This window comes from Corvus hawaiiensis, chromosome 3 (assembly GCF_020740725.1).
Source record: "Corvus hawaiiensis isolate bCorHaw1 chromosome 3, bCorHaw1.pri.cur, whole genome shotgun sequence".
Taxonomy (NCBI): Eukaryota; Metazoa; Chordata; class Aves; order Passeriformes; family Corvidae; genus Corvus; species Corvus hawaiiensis.
Window position 1 is genome coordinate 116188774 of NC_063215.1, and position 11707 is coordinate 116200480.

General features: G+C 53.4%; 1 protein-coding gene across 1 annotated transcript; it reads right to left on the reverse strand.

The window, feature by feature from the left end:
• Positions 1-7259: 7259 nt before the first annotated feature.
• On the reverse strand, positions 7260-11140 carry LOC125322388 (tubulin tyrosine ligase 3-like). The gene is made up of 12 exons (XM_048296045.1): positions 11084-11140; positions 10812-10961; positions 10560-10658; positions 10286-10414; positions 10103-10217; positions 9899-10006; positions 9495-9654; positions 9271-9419; positions 8952-9198; positions 8438-8870; positions 8232-8365; positions 7260-7452 (listed from the first exon to the last, which is right to left on the reverse strand). Exons 1-12 carry the CDS (start codon positions 11138-11140, stop codon positions 7260-7262), a joined length of 1974 nt encoding a protein of 657 aa, XP_048152002.1.
• Positions 11141-11707: the final 567 nt, after the last annotated feature.

Here is an 11707-nt window from a genome sequence, read left to right on the forward strand (position 1 = left end):
CCGCTAAGCCATGGAGATGCTGAGAGGCAGCAGAGGAGCAGGCTCAAAGCAGGTCTGCCTCTTCAGCCAGGAGCCTGCCTAATGTTTTTTTTTCTCTCCTCTCAACTTTCCTCTCCTCTCAGCGCATGCAGCAGAGGCAGAGCAGTCTGTGCATAGTTTAAATATCTGTTTTGCAGCAGGCGATGGGAACAGCGGAGCCTGGGAGAAAATGAAGCCTGTTGGAATATGTACCAGTCTGAGTCCATCCCTGCTTGCTTGTCACAGCTTTATCTCTCAAAGAAAGGCAGCTTTTGTCTTAACTTATTTGGAAAGCACATCAGGCAGGGATTAGAGAATATCCTCCCCTGCGTTTTTCCCCAGAGCCCTGCACACAGGGTCTGGGCAAGACCCTGTGAGAGGTAGCCCCTTCCCTAAATTGTTAATGGGAAATAGATGCCTGATCTAAATGTGGGGCTGTAAGCAGCAGTGTTGCGGCAGGGCTAAGTTTGTCAGAATGACTCCTAAAGCAGAGAGAAACTCAAGTGTCTTTAACCCTCATCCTATCTTTTTTAATTTTTTGAATTAATACTGACGTCTGTAAATTGATTAAACCAGTATTGACCTGATGTGAGGCAATAAGGATGAATTAACTTCTCAGTAAATTCCCCGTGGTGCTATTAGACAAGAAACCCTTCACCGAGTGACACAGAGTCTGTGCTGGGGACAAAGAAGACTCAAATCAGCTGTGCCTATGTTGGGGTTTTAATGAGGGTGAGAGTGAGATTTTGCTGCAAAACCTGAGGATTTGGCTCCTCAGAAGGGTTCTCCTCTCTGCCTCGGCTACGCATCACCAGAGGGCAGCAGAGATCGGAAGAAAACATTGCTGCGAAAATCCTGCAGCAGTGGCCAGAAACAGGGAGAAAAATCTTCCTCCACTCCATTCGCGTGAGCAGCCTGCGGGTGGTGGGTGGGGGCAGAGGTGGGTGCGTGTTGCCCGAGTCCTCGCCAGCCGGGAAGTGCCGAGGGTCGGCCCTGCACTGCTGCTGCGTTGGAGGAATGCAGCGTTCTGTCCTTCTGGCCTGTGCTCTGCACCAGGACCTCTCTCCTGTCAGCTGCCTGGCAGAAGGAAAATGTAGCAGATAAATATTTACAAGGAAGGCGAAAAGCAGCTCAGATTGATGTCTGTGCCCCAAGTCCTGCTCTGGGCTGGAAAGAAAATAGAGCATGCAAAATGCTGGGTCCCTCTTGCTCAGCCAAGGGAAAAGCCTTGTGGAGGGATCTCTCTCCCCTGACAGTGACTTTTATTCGTGGCATGCGGGCAAACTGTCCCTTTTGCCCCCTGTGCCGTTGCCACCACCGTGCTCCCAGCCCCCAGGAGCAGACCTCAAACACAGGTGATTTCCTCACCAAGTTCATTCAGCTTTATGGATGGGGGAGATACTTGCTGTTCCAGCCTCCCCAAAACAGGATTGTTAGGGATCCAATTATTTGCATTGTATTGCAATTATTAGTATTAAATAATTCTTTAACTTGATGTTATTAGAAGCTCCAGTGGAAGGAAGGCGCCAACATTTGCTTTTCTTCAGAGTGAACCCCTCACTGAAGCAAAGCTGCCTGCTGAAGACTTGCAGGTAGGTATGTGGAATGTATTTGAAGGATTAAATATTCCCCAGCACTGTGGCACCGTGCCTTGACTGGTTGGATGTGACTTTCAATTGTGCCTTTCACTTGTGCTGTAATTTTTTTGGCGTAGTTTATTGCTTCCAGGCAAATTTCTGAATGTTGTCAGGACCCTGGGCAGAGAACACAGTGAAATAGTACTGATGTCTCAGCTGCTGTAGTGTACGCCTTTTACAAGGAATTACAAGGCATCTTTTTACTACTAAAGAAAGGAGAACGGTCTTTTTGCATTGCTGTGCCATGATGGTTCTTGCCAGGGTGCCATCCTTCCTTCTCCTTCTTCCACGCTTTTTTAGGAGGCCTTTGCAGTGCTCCTGATTAGGAGGAAGGGAGGTGCAGGGAGGGAATGGGCAGCCCTTCAAAGCATGAAGGAGAGGCAGGTGATGAGATGTGATACTAAAGCTTGACCTACATAGTTGTGGTTTTTTCGTGCCTTTTTAACACAAGATTCCCAAGCAGATGGATCACGAGCTCCATACCAGAACTGGACTCAGGACCCTCTTTAGTACAGTTTCTTGCTGCAGTTGAGTTTCAGACTGCAAATGTCAGTGGCTGAAGATAAACTGAAGACAGGGCTGTGGAGAGTCTCTCAGGCGTGTTTTCCATGGTACCAAGCCAGGCCCCAAAGTACAGAGTATGAGATAAATGAACTGGGAGGCATGTGGGATTGAATGGCATTTATGACATCTCAGAAAACTCTTCTGAAGGTTCAGGCAGGATTTTAAATCTAGGAGTCTAGCAAGGATCTTGCTTTACCCCGCTCCCAGCACATGTGTAATGGCACCTCAAGGCTCCCCAGTGAGCACCAGGACCAAAGCAAAAAGAGCTCATCTGTGGGAATTTACACCAAACCCAGTCTTCTGCCGATGGTTCTGTCACCATTTGGAGTGATCCAACCTCTCCAAGCCCCTGAGACTGCTGCAAGCATTCCCTGTAAACAGACAGTAGTTAACATTCAGCCTTGCAACTGAGGCATTTGGTGGTGATGGGTCAGACCTGTCACAAGCAATTGTTTTGTCTTCCCTGACTGGATAAGCATGCAAATAGTCAAGGAAACAGAACTGCCCAAATCCCACACATTTGCTGTTATTCATTTTAGCGAAAACTATTGATGGTAAGTCTCGAAAGTCTGTTAGAAGAGAGATATTAAAGATGGAGTTTCTTTTTTTTTTTTTCTTTTTGGGTTTGGTTTTGGTTTTTTTATTTATAACCCTATCTTGAGCCTGACAGAAAATGGTCAGTTTATGTTTTGATTACATACTCCATGAAAATTTTATTTAAAAGGACCATATTTCAGCATTTTTCAGATCTTGCTGTGACTGCTGAAGGGTCACATTAAAATTGCTTTCTGTAAGCAGAGCAACATGAATCTCTGAAATTCATTTTCCCTGAATGTTTTTATATTCAGGTAAAGCTTCCTCCCACACTGAAAGCACACTGCACAAGCCTGGCCTCAGCAAACTCACTTATAAAGAGATGCAAATCAGTGTTTCAAATGCGGATGGTGCCTGTCAGTACACAGAGGTTTGACTGCCAGAAGGGGAATATTCCTTGTTTACCGATAAATTAAAATCTGTTCACCCAGGAAAGCTTTAAAGCTTTCAGAGTCACACAGTGACAAGGAGAAAGCATTGAATGTTCGGGCTGGGAGGGGATACCCCCAGCTCTTGGCAATTCACAGGCAGCTCAAGCCAAGCCAGCTGGGAGGGGGGCCCTGAACCTTTAGGTGTGACCCCCTGGGCTGGGATGGGGAAAATGGTGTGGGGAGAACAGGGCCAAGCAGCTCCAGCAAGCTGAGAGGGGAGTGCTCCCAGGAGGAATCAGGCATTGTGAAGGGGGGGCTAAAAGGCACAAGGGGATGAAAGTCATGATGAAAGGACTCTTTAACTATTTCTTTTAAGTAATGGTTATATTTGATTTCTTTTTTCCTCTGTAGAAGATGCCAGCTCACGCTGGCCCATCAGATAACAACTGCTGACAGGCATCCAGAATTAATAGGCAATTTGAAGCTACTTCTGGCTCATGTGAATGTTTCTGTTGGTCCTGTGTAATAGCTGCACAGCACAACAGCAATTCTCTGTGATGTGCCAGGCTTCTTCTGGCATCTCTAGTCACCAGGTAGGAGCTGCATTGCACAAAACTAACAGAGTCCCGTTTTTATAGACTGCTTTCTGTGTTTCTACAGCTCTTCTGCCTTTGGGGTTCCTGGGCTCTGTTTCTCCTGTAAGCAGCATGTCACAGGCTGTAGCAGCTGTAGCAGCTCCAGAGTGTTTGATTTCCCCACAATCCCTGTGCCACAGGAGAAGAGTTGCCGGGTTGTACAGGCACTGCTGGTAGTAGGAGAGGATTTACTCACCCCATCTTTCTGTAAGATCACACTCAGCAAATACTCTGCTACTTTATTTTACTTCTCCCCCACCCTGCTTTCTTCCAGGGTGTCTCCACGGCTTATAATGCCACCGCACCATGATTTAGCCTTTCCCCAGTCAAGTTAATTTTGGGGGTAGGAAGTGAAGCCCTTATTTAAGGATGAGGAAATCCTCCTTCCTCCAGTCCATTAAAGTCAATACAATTCCTCTTGCTGAAACTCTTCCCTGATTTGTTATTATAATGAGATATTCCTTGGAGCTATGGCAAGAGATTTGTGGCAGTAGTAATGCTAAACTAAATTTCCTGGGATTCAGTCTCAAGCAATTGATAAAGCTGGGTTATTCAGGAGCCATTCAAAGGTCCTAAGCTGTAAATGTATTTATTAGCTCCACAACAGCCCAAGAATTCCACTTTGTGGAATTTTTGTCTGTTTTGCATTAGCATATGAACACAGATTACTGGGACTAGAACAATATTTGTGTTGCAAGTTGCCTTTCAGAAAAACCCAGCTGAATAGTAAATGTGTTTAAATGGGGAGGAAAAAGCAGGTTCTTGTATTTCAGTCAGAAATACATATTTAGTGAAATATATGATAAATTGGGAAAAATACATGTACTGGATGTGGGACGCCTGTAAGATTAATCTGAGGACAGAAGAGAGAGGAATTTTTATATGTGTGTTATTTTGTGGCTTTTACTGGAGCTGTTGTGGTATCAAAGTGATGATTTGATGTCTTGTTTGCTTAGCATGAGGTAACTGTGATCACATCTTCCTTCTTGAACAGCCATAGCAGAGGCAAGCTGGGGAAAGTCCAGGGAGGCTTAGGGGAGTCTTGGGAACAAGGAAACACACAAAGGGACTCATTGTGCATGTTTGCATATCGGGTAGATATGTGAGGGCTGCCTGGGTAGGGGCACAGATCAAATAGGGAATTAGGTGTGTGCATGAAGCCAGCAGGACATGAAGCACTCTGAGGTGGCAAGAGCAGCCAGCCCGAGGCACTTGTGTTAGTTTGAAACAATCCTTGAAGGCTTCACAAGTGTTTGAACTTCAAAGGCAAATCACAAAGTGTGACTAAGGTTAGATGACAGCCTGATTGTGAACCAGTACTAGCATACAACTCTTCTGGCCTTAGGTTGTGTACACATGCAGAGTTCATCTTTCCTTTCCTTTTTTTGTTGCTGCTCTCTGTCTGCTTAACTTTTCTGCACCGTTTGCTTTATTTTTTGGTTGTGTTACCCAGCTCAAGAGACTGAGTCACAGTAATAATCTGTTTGAACTCCTACCTGCAAATTTCCTTGTTCTAGGTACATTTTCTGGCACACAACTGATTCAGCTTCCTAGAAGGATCTCTCACTTGGGAGAGTGGAGCTTTCCTCTCTCTTACCAAGGTCTCTCTCTCTCTGACTATCCCTTGGCCCCCTTTAAAACCATTCTCCAAATGATCACTCAGCTTTTCCATAACCAGTCCATTAGCACAGTCTCTTTCCCTCTCTCACAGCTTGCTGCCAGCTCTTTGTTCAATACTCTTCTTTCTGCAGATGTCATTTTAAATTCTGGAGTTTCATCCTTTGACTCTCCTTGTGACACCTGCTCTCAGATCCCTAAAATCTTCCTATGCTGCTGTCATTGCTTCTTACCAGAGACTCTCCTATTCCACTTCTGATGTACAAGGGGGAGTCTCTAAATACATTCTCATGGCCACCCTCGAGGACAGTCTTGGAAAATTCTTCCTGGCTCCAGCCAAACCCTTCTCTTTGCTCTTATTTCTGCCTCAGGGCCATTGGCACCTGAATGAGTTGACCAGTCATGCAAAAAAGTTTTCTGAGCACTGGATTTTGAGTGGTAGACATCAAAACACCATTAAAGTCAGCTCTTCTCCCTTTCTTTTTGTGGAACAACGTGTGAAGACTGGGAGAGTCTGCAGCCTGTTCTGGCTGGGATGAGAAGGCACAAGGATGATGCCCATAAGGATTTCCTATGGGAACAGAAGATGGTCCCCCCTCAGTACTTGCTCTGCCAAACAACATTTTCAGGGGCTACTCACCAACAAGCCTATGGGTACATGATCCAAACTGATGCAGGAGATGGCCCTTGCTGCTGGCCAGGTTCGCTCTTTCCCTTTGCATTCGGGTTCTCTTCCACCTGCTCACAGTGGCCCTGATGAACGCAGCCAGCAGAAAATGGGCTGTACCTTAATGCAGCGGGAGTTTCCCAGTGAGGAGAACCTTGTGGCTCTTGCAGAGAGGAGGCCTCAGGAACTGGCTCTAACAGCAGAGAACTCTCCCAGCTAATCTCTTGTCAGAACTCTGCCAGAAACACCAGAGTCTTTTTCTGCAGCTGATGTATCATGCACTGGTCACATCTGCCCAGCCCAAAGAGGGGCAGGAGGGGCCTGGCCCGGCCATCCTCAGGCAACACAAGCAGGCACAGGCCTGGTGCCTGGAGGGCACAAGCACTGGGGAGCCATGGGGTCCTCTCTGCTCTCTGCCAGCAGTGGAGCTGCCCTGGCAGTTCTAGTTCCACCTGTGAGGAAGAACTCACTCCATACACTGGAAAAGATCCCCCAGACAGACTAAGGAGTGTCCCTCTCTGGAGATATTCAAGAACCGTCTGGACACAGTCCTGTGCCGTGTGCTCTGGGATGACCCTGCTTGAGCAGGGAGGTGGGACCAGATGACCCACTGTGATCCCTTCCAAGCTGACCCATTCTGTGATTCTGTAACAAGATGGGTTACCTTGTCATAGAAGGAACCAGCAGGAGCTGGTGCTGTCCCAGGGCCCCCTTTGCATTCCCCCCCCCTCCTTTCCTGCACATCCAAGCAGCCCCAGGAGCCCTAATGCCTCCAGGGGACCCCTGTGGCCACCCGACTCCCCTTTGCCAGCCCATTAATCCCCATCTGCTGCCAGGCTCAAGCACCCACTTCTTTTCTTGGCACACACAAAGGATGGGATTCCTCCTGCCATCCCCCTGGCATTGCAGGAGGCACCAGCCCTGCCAGCACCCTGTTCCTGACCTGCTTCCTAGTGCCGGGGTGCAGCAGTGTCACCACTGCCACAGCTCTGTCCGGCAGGGGTGACCGCAGGCAGGCAGGAGTGGAGGCAGCTTTTCCTGCTTCCTCTGTATCCCAGCAGAGGAGCTGCCCCGGCAGCCCCAGTGCCTGCCTCCAGCCTCATCCCCAGCTGTGTCCACATCTCCCACACACAGAAGATCCAAGCCAGGCTCCTTCTCACAAAAGTCTGTTAAAGCAGGTGTGCAGGTTGAGGTGGGTACTGCGGAGCAGTACCCTCCTCTCGTTCGCGTGTCCCTGGTCTTCTGCATCCTCTTGGGAGCTGACGGTAGGCTTCTTCAGTCCCAGGCAGGAGCCGGGGTCCCAGTGCTCTGTTACAGCGCAGGCAGGCGTGCTGGCCTGGCTGGAGGTCCTGCAGGAGCCGGTGCACAGCCCACGGGTCGCCAGGGTGCTCCCCGGGGTTGTGGCACAGATCCCCTCACCGGGGGACGGGCATTGATCGGGGGCAGAACTGTACAGGACCAAGCAGCCTGGGGCTGCCCACCCGGCTGACTCAGCTGTGGCAATCCCTGGCTCCCGGCAGAACATCTTGGGGGTCGCCGGGAACTCCTACGCTCTCCCTGGAGCGGTGGCAACTTATCCAGGGGATGGCTAGTGATCGAGGGCGGAGTTGCCTTGGGCTGAGCTGCCTGGGTGTGAGCTTCCTGAGCCTGAGCATCCTCGAGTTGCCCAACCAGGTGAAGGAGCTCTTGGGTCCCATCAGAACTGCCTGTAGGTCGCCAGGGACCCCTGGTGGGTCCCCGGGGTGGTGGCAGAGGCACCAGAGGACAGCTAGTGATCGGCGGCAAAGCTGCCTGGGGTTGATCTTGCGGGGGCTGAGCTTCCTCGGGCTGCCCGACCACCAGGTGAAGGAGCCATGGCAGCTCCTGGTCTCCAGCAGAGTAGCCTGGGGGTTGCCAGGGGCTCCTGGGGGCTCCCTGGGTCAATGGTCCAGGCACTCTATCCATGGGACAGCTACTGAGCAGGTGCTGAGCTTCCTCGGGCTGCCCAACTAGGTGAAGAAACCACGGCAACTCCTGGCTCCCAGCAGAGCAGTCCGGGGGCTGTGGCAATGCTGGAAGGTCAGACCTGGGCAGGCAGCAGCTGCTCCATGGCCCCAGAGGAGACAGCTTTCCCGGTGCCGCTCTGGACCGGGGGACCTCGGTGGCTCTGTCCCCTGAGGGTGCAGGGGGCTTGTCCTGGGATCGAGCCGGCCGGGGCTTCTTCAGGGAACAGCCTTCGACCATCAGCTTCAGCCCTACATGCAGACATGTGGGCATGGCTGCCTGCAGGAAGGCACAAGGGGGAGTGGGGGCTCGGGGTGTCTGGGGTGTAGCTGCCCCCAGTCCCCAGCCTACCTCCTTGTAGAGGAGCTCAAAGGCACCAATGGGACAGGACGGGTTGTCCTTGCGGTCGAGCACGAGGCGCAGCGTGTCCCGCTGGACATTGGCGCAGAGCCGGCGGGTCACCGCCGAGGAAGGGCTCATGGTGGGGCAGGAGTTGATCTCCAGCAGCCAGGGCTGGCAGTCTTCCCCAATGAGAAAGTCAGCCCCGAAGAGCTCAAAGCTGCCCTTGCGGGAGCCCACCTGGTCCTGGGTGCAGCGCAGGGCATTCAGGATCGCCGCCTTCATGCCAGGCACCATCACCCGGTGCCAAGCATCCGCCCTCCCCAGCCGTGCCAGGTATGCCTGGAATTGCTTGTTGGACCAGATCTTGTCGAGGGGCACGCGGGGATCCGGCTGTGATGTTTTGTACCGCTTCTGGATGGAGACGTTGCAGAGGTGCCTGGCGCTGGGCAGGGAGAGCGGGCTGGGTCAGGGGGTGCCGGGGGGCTGGGCAGTGCGAGCCGAGGGGGGCGGGGGGGGCACTCACGGCTCCAAGCGGCGCAGGGAGAAGGGCTGGGAGCAGAAGCGCAGGTAGCAGTCTCGGTAGAACCAGACAGTCAGCGGCTTCCAGTCAGTCACCACGAACCATTGCCGGATGTCGAATTTGGTGTCGAAGATGGTCAGCGGCTGCTCCACGTACTTCTGCACCACCCACTCGCACACCCGCGCCGCGGGGGCCGTGCAGCTCCGCGACAGCTCCAGCACCTCCTCCAGCCGCGTCGCGCAGACGATGCCTGGGCAACACAGTGATGGTGGGATCTCTTCTCCGTGGGGATGTGTGTGCCCCATGCTTCCCCCAGCCTTACCCCTGCCGCGGGATTTGGCGCTGGGCTTGAGAATCCAGACATTGAGGTTGCCCTCTATGCCGAGCTGCGGCAGCTGCTCCGCCAGGCGCTGCAGCACGCCCTGGCACTGCTCCCGCTGCTCCTTGCTCAGCACCAGCCTGGCCCCCTCACTGTGGGGGGACAGAGGGGGCTCAGCACCGACCCCGCCACCATTTCCCCCTGCCCCCGTCTCCCTCAGCACTCACTGTGCCACATGGTAGTATTCCTGCAGGAAATGGTCCCAGGCGATGCATGTCCGGCAGGGCGACGGGGTCTCCCTGTCGATGTCCTGGTGCCCCAGGACGCCCAGGTGCTGCTCACAGACCTCCAAGGCCTCCTCCACCAGGTGGGGGTACAGGGGGGAGCCTGGCCATGCCGTGGATGGCATGGAGTGAGAGACGTGACTCCTATGCCAGCCTTGGGGCCAAAGCACTGAGCCTCCCTGTGGGAGGGGTGCCTTTGGAGCTAGGGCAGCCGACGGAGTAAGGGATCCCAAGCCACAGCCATGAGCAGAGGGGTCAGCTTCCAAGCTGAACCCTCAGACATGTCCCTAGCCCTGAACTCTTCATTTCATTACCCCCCTCCACCGGACCCAGCTCCACGCACTCACCTGGCACCTTGTTGGATTTTGGGGGCTGCTCTGTCCCCACCAGCCTGTCCCCTACCTTCTCCACAGCCAGTTTGAGCAGGTTGCGAGCTGCCGTCAGGCAGAAATCCTCTGCAAGAGGGAGGAGTCATCCCTCGCCAGTCCTGCACAGGACATGGGAAGACGGGAGCATTGAGGGGCGACAGGAGACAACAGCCCCAAGCTCACCGATGAAGGCTTCCTGCTCCTCCATGATCCCCAGCCGGTAGCACCGGGGGAAAAAGGTGTTGAGGTCGACTTGCTCAAACCAGGACAAGTTTTGCAGGCTTTGGCACAGCCCCTCCTGTTTAGAGAAGCTTGTCAGCCCCTGCTGGACACCCCCACCTCTTGTGCCCCCCTCCATGCTCCCACCTTGGTGCAAAGGGCGTGAAGCCGGGGATAGCGGTTCACCACCTCAATCCTCTGCAGCAGCTCCTGGTCAATGGTGTTAAGGCAGATGGTCCAGAGGAAGTTTGGCACCTGGTCCTGCACCAGGAAGGACTGCAGGAGGGAGTGGGCCGGGGTGAGACAGAGAGCCCCCGTCCTGCCCCAGTCCCTTGCTCCAGGCTGTGCCCTGCCCCTGAGGGTCCCAGGGGAAGGGCATGGGAAGCTGTGGCAGAGCTCAGCCCTAGCCCTCTCAGCTAACCATGAGGTCATGGAGGTCATCAGAGTCCTCACTGCACTGCTCTTTTTCTTCCTTCTTGTCTTCATCTTCCCCTTCTGCCTTGCTCCTCTTATTGTGTGGCTGTGGATGGTGCAGGGGCTCTGTGCTGCCCAGGGAAGGCTGTGCCCCGCCACGTGGGTTCAGCACTGCCTCCCCCAGCTCATCATCATCATCATCATCATCATCATCATCATCATCACCATCACCATCACCATCACCATCACCACCACTTGCTCTCTTCTCCACCTGCCACTTCTTTTGGTTGCCAGCCTGCTGCTTCAGCTGTTTGCCATTGCGGGGGAGCTTCCTCTCCACCCAGCCCCGGGCCCGCAGCAGGCGGCGGATGACGGGGTAAGGGCCCTGCACTGCAAAGATCTTCTTCTCCTGCAGAGAGAGCAGCGAGCTCAGCCTGCCCCAGCCGGTGCTCCAGCTCAGCTCTCCTGAGCCACAGCTGCAAAAATGCAAGCGCGTGGCGTTTCGGGGCGGTGTGAAATCAGACCCCTCACCTTAATGGCCTTCTCCACATGCAGCTTGGCCCTCCTGAGCTGCTCAGCATCAGCCATCGTGGTAGCCAATGTTGACAGCTGCCACCTGCCCTGTGAGGACAGCCCCATCTGAGCCCACTGTCCCCATGTCCCCAGGCCCACGGGGCGGGTAGGGAGGGGGAGAACACGCTGACCTGTCTGCCTCTGCCTCACCAAGTCTGAGGCCCCTGACAGGGCATTCCCTGACCTGCCAAGCCTTCTGCCAGCACCCCACCTGCACATCACAGCCTCGGGATGCCCTGCTGTGCCCTTTGTCCTTGGCCTGCTGGGCCAGGGGCAGCTGGGATGTCACTCACTCAAGTATTGTCCCTGGCTGAGGGGCTGTGTGCCCACAGTGGTGCTCTCTGTGTCACACTGTCCCAGGGTAGTCTAATGGTGAGGGAAGCTGTGGGTAGCTCTGCCTCCTTTAGGCCAAGCAGCTTTTCCTATTCCCTCAAGCCATTAGGGACTGAGGTGGGTGTCCTGCACAGGCCTCCTAATTCCAACACCACTGTGATGCCACAATGCAGGATGCTCAAAGCAGCCTCAATATCACAGGTCCTGGTTCTTCCCTCTTGTGAGGGACTTTAACTACCCTGACAGCTG

What these genes read in the sequence shown, in the direction of transcription:
- LOC125322388 (XM_048296045.1), bottom strand. Translation starts at nt 11,140, where the DNA reads ATGGCTGATGCTGAGCAGCTCAGGAGGGCCAAGCTGCATGTGGAGAAG. An exon ending in ATGTGGAGAAGGCCATTAAG is followed by an intron (nt 10,962 to 11,083) that starts GTGAGGGGTCTG and finishes CTCTCTCTGCAG; the next exon opens with GAGAAGAAGATCTTTGCAGT. An exon ending in GGAGCAGGAAGCCTTCATCG is followed by an intron (nt 10,007 to 10,102) that starts GTGAGCTTGGGG and finishes TCCCTCTTGCAG; the next exon opens with AGGATTTCTGCCTGACGGCA.